This window comes from Gracilinanus agilis, chromosome 1, assembly GCF_016433145.1.
Source record: "Gracilinanus agilis isolate LMUSP501 chromosome 1, AgileGrace, whole genome shotgun sequence".
Lineage (NCBI taxonomy): Eukaryota > Metazoa > Chordata > Mammalia > Didelphimorphia > Didelphidae > Gracilinanus > Gracilinanus agilis.
Window position 1 is genome coordinate 421,522,415 of NC_058130.1, and position 9,621 is coordinate 421,532,035.

General features: G+C 37.7%; 1 protein-coding gene across 6 annotated transcripts in view; it reads right to left on the reverse strand.

Moving 5' to 3' along the window:
* Positions 1-1,284: 1,284 nt before the first annotated feature.
* Positions 1,285-9,621, reverse strand: part of ELP2 (elongator acetyltransferase complex subunit 2) — a 70,142-nt gene continuing 61,805 nt past the window's right edge. For all 6 annotated transcript variants that reach the window (XM_044657851.1, XM_044657852.1, XM_044657848.1 and 3 more), the window contains 3 exons: positions 2,853-2,995; positions 2,007-2,120; positions 1,285-1,634 (listed from right to left, as the gene is read on the reverse strand). In XM_044657851.1, the coding sequence (XP_044513786.1) occupies positions 1,475-1,634; positions 2,007-2,120; positions 2,853-2,995 (417 nt within the window). In that variant the 3' untranslated portion in view covers positions 1,285-1,474. The remainder of the gene's footprint in view (positions 1,635-2,006; positions 2,121-2,852; positions 2,996-9,621) is intronic.

Consider the following 9,621-nt stretch of genomic DNA (forward strand, 5'->3'; position numbering starts at 1 on the left):
TGAACTGTTATTTCTTCTAGATCTACAAGGTGATTTTGGGATAGCTCGATTGGTAAGGCACAGAACAAGTAAATTAATTTGGGAAGAATTGTCATTTTTATATTGATTCAGCCTACCCAAGCAATTAATATTTTTCTAATTGTTTAGATCTGAGGAAAAAAAACAGGAAAATTATGAATAAAATCCTGGGGAAGAAGTAGTTAACCGGGGGGTGGGGGGGGTGACATGACTGACAGTGTCAAAAAAGTGCAAAGTGGTCAAGGAGGATGAGGGATTGTAAAGATGTCCTTGTTGTTCAGTCATTTCAGTAATATCCAACACTTCATGATCCCATTTGGGGTTTTCTTGACAAAGACACTGGAGTAATTTGCCATTTCCTTCTCCAGCGCTTTTCACAGATGACGAAACTGAGGAAGAGTGAAGTGACTTGCCCAGGATCACATAGCTAGTGTCTAAGGCTGGATTTGAACTCAGGGAGGGAGAGAAAAAGAGAGAGGGAGGGAGGAAGAGGAAAAAAAGGGAAAGAGAGGGGGAGGGAGAGGGACTAAAGATAAAAGAGTGGAGATGAGAAAAGGAGAAAACTATTGACATGCTGGGGAAGAGTTGAAGCAACTGTAATACTGTGGTGATGACCCCATAGAGATTAAATCACAAAAATTTGTGGTAGACCCACTCAGCAGGCTTCCTGATCTCTCCTAGATCTGCTTAGTAGCAGTACATGAATAGAAGCGAAGGAAAAGGATGGCAGGAGTAATCTGGGGCTGGATATTTGGCAAGGTGAGATCAGAGAGCAAGAAGCCAAGGGATCTGAGGGGAGAGGAGAAGGTAGAGCTATACATCAAAAAGTTGAGAAAGGAAAGGGAAGAGACTATAGCTACTAGCAAAAAGGGTGTCAAGGGAAGCAGTGTCATCAGGAGGGAGACTGCAGTAGATAGGAGTGAAAAAAGTAGAGATTTAAAATGAAACAGGTTGAGACAGGAAGAACAAATGGATCTGAATAATCCCCCCAAAAAAACTTTATATACAGTAACAGAAATATTGTTTGAAGAATGACTCGTGTATGTCCAAACTCCAGAGAAAGAACTGACCAACAGAAACAAGTAAGACATAGTTAAATATATACACATATCTTTTTGTCAAATAATGCCTTCTCCAATGGTGGGAGGGGAGGAAGGGAGAGTTACCTGGGTATTTTAATGTAACAAATAAATTTTAATTTTAAAAAATACAATAATTAGTCCCTACATAAAGTGTTAAGACATAAAAATTAAATTCAAATTAAAATGTGATGTAAAGGAAATTTATTTGTTTACAAATAAATATTTAGACAACACTGATTACATTCTCAAAGCTCTTTTTAGATATTACAAAAACATAATTATCTTTTTAAAATAATATCAAAATTTTCAAAATTGGAAACTCAAGTAGGTGATGGAGATTTTTACATTTTTTAAATGTAAATTTTCCACTTCATTTAAAGTGTACATCTATTAACATTGAATATCTTGACACAATTATCCTCTCCACAGCTTGCCAACTGTAACCATTCACAACTGTCAGGATCATCATCATGTCCAGCTCTTCCAGCAGAATTCCTCCAGCATAATTTTTTGACTGTGAGTGTATGACACTGGCTGTAACAAAGATAGAAAAGTCACAACACAAAGATATATCCTTGCAAAATCTACTTACAAAACAAATTTAGATTTCACCTAAATATGTGCCATATATTCTAAGGAGGTAAAATCAATCTCTCTCACTGTTATCAATGGATTGAATGATGGGGGAAAGAAAGCATTTTGGGAACAAACTGTGTCATTATTTTCTTTTAGAGTAAAGAGTTTCAATCATCTCTGTCCTTGGGTCTCCACATGTGTCTCTCCATGTGAAATCTGGATATAGTTTAATGCACAAACCATACTAATTGTGGTTCAACTAAACACACTCACTCACTCTCTCTGTCTCTCTCTCTTTCAGAGTTTTTGGGGAGTGGGACATAGAAATACCTATGATTTGTTTCTATGCATTTGGACCAATCTGACGATGCTGGTTTCTGGTAACTTTTCTCCCATGTATACAAACAGATCTTTCCACATTCCAATCCTAATGCAACAATATATCTAAAAAAAAATAAACAGTTATTAAAATTATTTCTATTATCACCAATGTTACTTCCTAAGTATATACTCCTAAACTTAAGGTGTAGGTTGAATATTAAATCTCAACAACAGCAGGACTGCATAACCAATTTACAAGCATTTTCTTATCAGAACCTAAAGGAAATAATCATCTCTAAAAGAAAATACACCAATTTTTGATCCTCAGCCTCTGGTGGGTGGGTTAATAAGTCAATCCAAGGTCTACCAATATTTTCTGTTGAAATTGCTTTGTTACAGAAAGATTCCAAGTCAACATCCTGGTCCCTTTTTTTTTTTTTTTTTAAACCCTTACCTTCCATCCTGGAGTCAATACTGTGTATTGGCTCCAAGGCAGAAGAGTGGTAAGGGTAGGCAATGGGGGTCAAGTGACTTGCCCAGGGTCACACAGCCGGGAAGTGACTGAGGCCAGATATGAACCTAAGACCTCCCGTCTCTAGGCCTGACTCTCAATCCACTGAGCTACCCAGCTGCCCCCTCCTGGTCCCTTTTTTATCTAGTTTCAATTAATGTGAACTAGCTGGGGGACAACTCTGAAAGGCCAGCAGTCTTCCCAGAAGGAGTTAGAAGAGGAACAAATACTCAGGAGGTAAGCAACAATGCTGCTCAATTCAGAATTTGGCCTTACAATAAAAGTGAGAACTAAATTTTTTTCCTCTTTAAAGTAAAATTAAAATATTTCAAATGCAGCCATACCTTCTGGCAAGGGTAAGCACAGAACTAACACTGATGGCAGTGACAGCATCTCCTACATCCAGAACTGAAGAGCAAGGACCAATCTCACAGATGCGGCTCTCTTCAGTTGCACTGGCAGAGTCGCACTCACCCCAGACGACAACCTAAGCCAGACACATAGTAAAGCAAATGAAAAAGTTGTGTTTGGTGAAACATTAATCCTTGACATCTGAAGTCATGGACAGATTGACAAGGAAAATGTCTTTCTTCTACCCTGGGATGCTCTGTGCAGGCTTCCTTCTGGAATATATATTCCATACATACGTCTATCCTTTGAGTAATTCTGAGTAACAGATGATACAGGGATATGAATGATAAAAAATATATATCTGACATTTTTTATATTTAAATTTGTATATGCAATGGCTAATGTTCTGAAAATTCACTTTACGCTCAACAAAATTAAGTTCTGCAACAGAAAATTGAAAGAGAGGAAATTCTCCTTACTCTACTTCTCACTCACTTTACCTTCTAAAGAGTAAGGATGTTAACTGGTGCTACTAAAAATATGTGGGTGTCACTTTTCTAAACTCTGGAAAAGTCTTTTATTCCAGTAAAATGATGTAAGACAGGATGATCTAACCAAGGAAAAGTTTGCATACCTGCTCTCTTGGAAATGTACATGAATCCATTTTCTAATTCTGATTCTACTTGACAAGTAGCTAAAGAAGTAAAGTTATTAAAGTGGAACTGGATGGGAATTCCCAAGTGGTGAGAAGAGCAAGAATCTGTAACCATCACTATATATGTCCCTTTAAGGATTAGGGCCTGGGAATAAAATGGAACCTCTCCCACCATATCAATGAATTGTCCCTGTCAGCCGGTATTACAGCCAGGCCACAGATGAAGAGGGAAATCAAGTCAAGAATGATGGCAAGAACAAAGCAAAATTCCCTTTCAGTCAGTGCCGTGTAAACAGAAGCATTTTCATCCAGGTGTACAGGAACAGACAAGCAATTAGTCTGATGACTCCTGGCAAAGATGTCCAATCTTATAGCTACAGCATCTGGTCTGTTATTACAGTTACTATTATCTGCCAGAAGCTCTCTGAGGCCAGGGGCCCTCTCTTTCTCTGCTGTATCCCCCAGAAATTCTTGCATAAGGCAGACACTAAGTATGTTATCTGTTGAATGAAAAACAATGTGACATAGTGGAAAGAGCGCTGGGCTTAGAATTAGAAATAGCGGTTCAAGTCATGGCTCCAATGCCGAGGTAGGGCAAATCTTTTCACTTTGCTAAGTTTCCTCATCTACAAAATGGGAATAGTAATGCCCACGTTACCTGTTCATATTATAGAGGTTATTGTGATAAAGAGTATTTTGCAAACTAAAACAACATATAAATATGAGTTATTATTGTTATAATAAATGCATGGTTTTGGACACCTGGTCCTAACACTTTCTTTTTTGAATCTATCAGTATCATAAATACAACCTATAAATCCAAAATTTTGCCCTTTCCTTTCTTTTCTTCATTAGAAATATGAATCAAACAGAATTTTAGATGAAGGCTTTGGCTATAAGATAGAAATGCTAAAAGCTGGAAATTGGAGAAACTTTAACTAAATGTCAAACAATGAGATGATCTCTACATCTGAACAAAAGAAAAAACTAACCATAAATCATCAGAAAAAAAAACCTCAATATCCTGGTAATCAAAGGACAAAATAGGTAAAAAAATAAAAGCCCAGAGTCAAAGGATATAATCACGTAGTTTTCAGAAGAAATCAAAGCTATCAATAGTCACATGAAAAAATAAATTGCTATTGATTAGTAAAATGAAAATTAAAATAACACAGAACACTTATCACATTGGCTAATATTACAGAAAAAGAGAAATGAATGGCAAATATTGAAGGGGGCTCTTTTGAAGACTAATGCACTTTTGGTGGAGTTGTGAACTGGTCCAACCATTCTGTAGAACGGTTTAGAACTATGTGCAAAGAGCTATAAAACTGCATACCTTTGATCCAGCCATACTGCTATTAGATCTATATCCCAAAGAAATCAAAGAATAGGAAAATACAGATTAAAAAAAAGATGGAGAGGTTCCGGGTTAAGATGGCGGCAGAGTAAAAAGCAGCGGCTTAACCTCTCCTAACCGAAACATATAGGACTCCTCAAGGGGACATAAAAACAAATCCAGACGAACGGAGGGACCCCACAACAGGGCGCAGCATGGAAGGTACATGGAATCGGGGCATTTCCATGCTATAAAGGGGTGAAACAGCTCTCACTAAATCGCGGGCTGAGCAAGCCCCTCCCCACACATACCACCTACATTGCCAAAGCCAGTGCAAAAGAAGTAGGGCAAGTTTGGGGCACCCATTGAGTCATTGGCGGCTCCAGGGCCTGCTCCTGAGAGCAGCAAGACTTAAGACCCCAAAAGGCTAAAATACGCGGGGCGGACTTTGAGCGCTGACACTGAGTGCAGGTGCGGGTGGAGGCGGACGCAAGTGCAAGCGAAGGCTCTGAAACCTTGAGTGGGGAACCAGGGCACCTGGGTATACGACTGTGGAAGCAGCGCCCTGAGACTTGTAAAGGAGCCTCTTGCAGAGGATCAAGCAAGGGGGACAACCAGGAGGCTTGACCTTGAGAATAACCAGACCTGAGACATCAGGAACCTAAAGAGCGCAGACAGACCTGAGCATGAGGATAAAGCTGAGAAGGTGCTGGGCTTAAAATGGCAACCCAGAATCAGGAAGCCCAGAAGAGAAAGATTAACAACAAATAGGAGAAATCTTTAACACTTGACAACTTTTACACAGAGAAAATCCAGACAACAGAGCAAACAGAAGAAGAGAACAAAAAAGCAATCACATCCAAACCCTCCCAAAATAATGAATACTGGTCACAAGCTCTTGAAGAGTTCAAATCTGAGATGACAAGAAAGTTGGAAAAGATTTGGCTAGAGAAATGGGAAATAGCTCAAAAGGAAATCAAGCAAGAAAATAACAGTTTAAAAGGCAGAATTCTGCAATTGGAAAGTCAGGCTCAGAAATCAAATGAACTGATAAGCAAACTGAACACCAGAAATGACCAGATTGAAAAGGAAAACCAAAAGATTATAGCCAAAAACCAGTCCCTAAAGGCTAGACTTGAGCAATTAGGAGCCAATGATCTCAAGACAGCAAGAACAAATAAAACAAAGTCAAAAGACTGATAAAATAGAAGTAAAGATGAAATATCTCAATGATAAAGTGACACACCAAGAAAACCAGTCTAGAAGAGACAATCTGAGAATCATTGGTCTTCCTGAAAAAGCAGAAATTAATAGAAATTTGAACTCCATACTAAAAGAAATTATTCAGCAAAATTGCCCTGAAGTTCTACAACAAGAGGGCAATATAGACATTGAAAAGATCCATAAATCAGCCTCTATGCTAGACCCAGAAAAGACAACCCCCAGGAATATAATAGCCAAATTCAAGAGCTTCAAAGTAAAAGAAAAAAAAATTTTACAAGAAGCCAGAAAGAGACAATTCAGATATCAAGGAGCACCAATCAGGATCACACAGGATCTGGCAGCCTCCACGCTAAAAGACGGCAAGGCTTGGAATATGATATTCAGAAAGGCAAGAGAACTTGGTCTTCAACCATGGATCAACTACCCATCAAAACTGACTATATACTTCCAGGGAAAAGTATGGGCTTTCAACAAGATAGAAGATTTCCAAGTATTTGCACAGAAAAGAGCAGGACTAAATGGAAAGTTTCATATCCAACCACAAAAATCAAGAGAAATATGAAAAGGTAAATAAGAAACAAAGGGGAAAGAAAGAAAACTCATATTTTTTTAAATTTGCCTCTTTAAGGGCTTCAATAAGATCTAATTATCTGTATTCCTATGTGGAGAAATGCTATGTATAATTCTCTGTAGTGAACTCTATTCACTATTATAGTATTCACTATTATAGTAATCAGAAAAATAATTCATAGGGAGAGGGTTGAATACTAAATGGTCTAAGATTATATAGGGGTGGCAAAGAGGGGGATGAATAGTAGGGGACACCAAGAGAAACTTGAGTGAATAAGAAAAATAGGATATTCTATTACACACAAAGAGGGCATGGGAAGGAGAGGGGACAAATACTATTATAAGAAGGAGAGGAAGAGAGCGTTAAGAGGTAATATTTAAACCTTACTCTCAGTGAAATGCCTGCCCTTTGATCCAGCCATACCATTGCTGGGTTTGTATCCCAAAGAGATCATAGATAAACAGACTTGTACAAAAATATTTATAGCTGCGCTTTTTGTGGTGGCATCAAATTGGAAAAGGAGGGGATGTCCTTCAATTGGAGAATGGCTGAACAAACTGTGGGATATGCGGGTGATAGAATACTATTGTGCTAAAAGGAATAATAAACTGGAGGAGTTCCAGGCGAACTGGAGAGACCTCCGGGAACAGATGCAGAGCGAAAGGAGCAGAGCCAGAAGAACATTGTACACAGAGACTGATATACTGTGGTAAAATTGAATGTAATGGACCTCTGTACCATCAGCAATACATTGACCCAGGACAATTCAGAGGGATTTATGGTAAAGAACGCTGCCCACATTCAGAGAAAGGACTGCAAGAGAGGAAACATATAAGAAAAACAACTGCTTGAACGCATGGGTCGGGGTGGACATGATTGAGGGTGTGGACTCAAAACTACCACACCAATGCAACTACCAACAATTTGGAAATAGGTCTTGATCAAGGACACATGATAAAAAACCAGTGGAAATGTGCATAGGCCATGGGTGGGGGGAGTGCGGGGGGTGAAGGGGAAAGTAGGAACATGAATCATGTAACCATGTTAAAAATGAATATTAATAAATGTTTAAAAAAAAATTAAAAAGTGGGAGAGGGGTAGAACTAGTAGTTGGAAAGATTAGGAAAAGTTTCATATAGAAGGTGGCAAATGAGTCTAGAAGAAAATCTAAAATTCTAAGACATGAAGGACAAGACACAGAACCTCTCTGGGCCACATCTTTCTTATGTATAAAACAAGACTTTGGACCAGATGACCTCTAGATTTAAATTAACAATTGTTTGAAAACTCAGAAGAAACCACTCCTGGATACTGAGCTAGAACTCCACTACCAAAAGAGGTGGACATTTGGAAAGGGACAACCTCCAGCAGTACTTATGATTTTCCTGGAAAAAAAATAAAAAGGCCAATGGCCTGCCATCATATCTGAGAATATGGGCTATAGTATAGCCAGTGTTATCAATATATCATCTAATATGGTGCCCCAGGGATCTCTGCTTGGTCTAATGATATTTAACATTTTTATCAATTACTTAAAGGCCTTAGAAGTGCCAATGACAGCAACTTGAAAAAAATAGCTGACACACTGGGTGAGTCAGGATCCAAGAATATCCTGAAAGGCTAGAACATTGAAGGAATCTAAAGCAGTGGTTCCCAAACATTTTTGGCCTACCACCCCCTTTCCAGAAAAAATATTACCTAGTGCCCCTGGAAATTAATTTTTTTTTAATTTTAATAGCAATTAATAGGAAAGATAAATGCACCTGTGGCCATCACCGCCCCACTGGATCGCTGTAGCACCCACCAGGGGGCAGTGGCACCCACTTTGGGAATCACTGATCTAAAGTAAGAAATTCAACAAAGAGAAATGTAAAGTTTTATATCTGGCATGAGAAAATCAACTTCCTAAGCATAAGACAAGGGTGTATGGAGAGCTACAAAGTTAGACAGCAGGTTCTCTGAAAAAGATCTAGAGATTTCTGAGATCTGAGAATATGACTCAGCAGGATGATACGCCAACCCGACAAAAGCTAATGGCATGTTGGGTAGTATCAAGAAGATACTGCTCAATTACATGTAAACAAATTTAACAATGTAAATGAAATGGAAGGATACTTGAAAGAAAAAAATTGCCCAGACTATCAGAAGGAAATAGAATATCAAAATAAACCTATTATAGAAAAATAAATTAAACAGTCCATAAATAAACTTCCTAAGGAAAAAGCATCAGAACCAGATGGAGTTACAAGCAAATTCTACCCACAGACTTAAAGATCAACTAATTCCAATATCAAATAAGTTATGTGAAATAACAGATAAAGGAAACAAATATGAAGATAATACCTAAACCAGGAAGGGCAAAAATACAGAAAGAAAACTACAGGCCAATTCCATTAATGAACATGAATACAAAAATCCTAAATAAAATGCTAGTTAGGAGACTACAACAATGTATCACAAAGATTACACATTGTGACCAAATAGGATTTATGCTAGGAAAACTATCAACATAATTAAAGTAATAAAAATCACATGAATGTATCAATAAATGCAGAAGAGGTATTTGAAAAAAACTCATTCCTGTTAAAAAAAAAAAACCACGAGAAAGAATAGTATAAATGGATTTTTCCTTAAAATAATATGAAGCGGGGGCAGCTGGGTAGCTCAGTGGATTGAGAGCCAGGCCTAGAGATGGGAGGTCCTAGGTTCAAATCTGACCTCAGACACTTCCCAGCTGTGTGACCCTTGGCAAGTCACTTGACTCCCACTGCCTACCCTTACCACTCTTCTACCTTGGAGCCAATACATAGTATTGACTCCAAGACGGAAGGTAACGGTTTAAAAAAATAAAATTAAAATTAAATTAAAATTAAATTAAATTAAAATTAAATTAAAATAAAATTAAAATAAAATTAAAATAAAATAAAATAAAATAAAAATAAAAATAAAATAAAATAAAATAAAATAATAAAA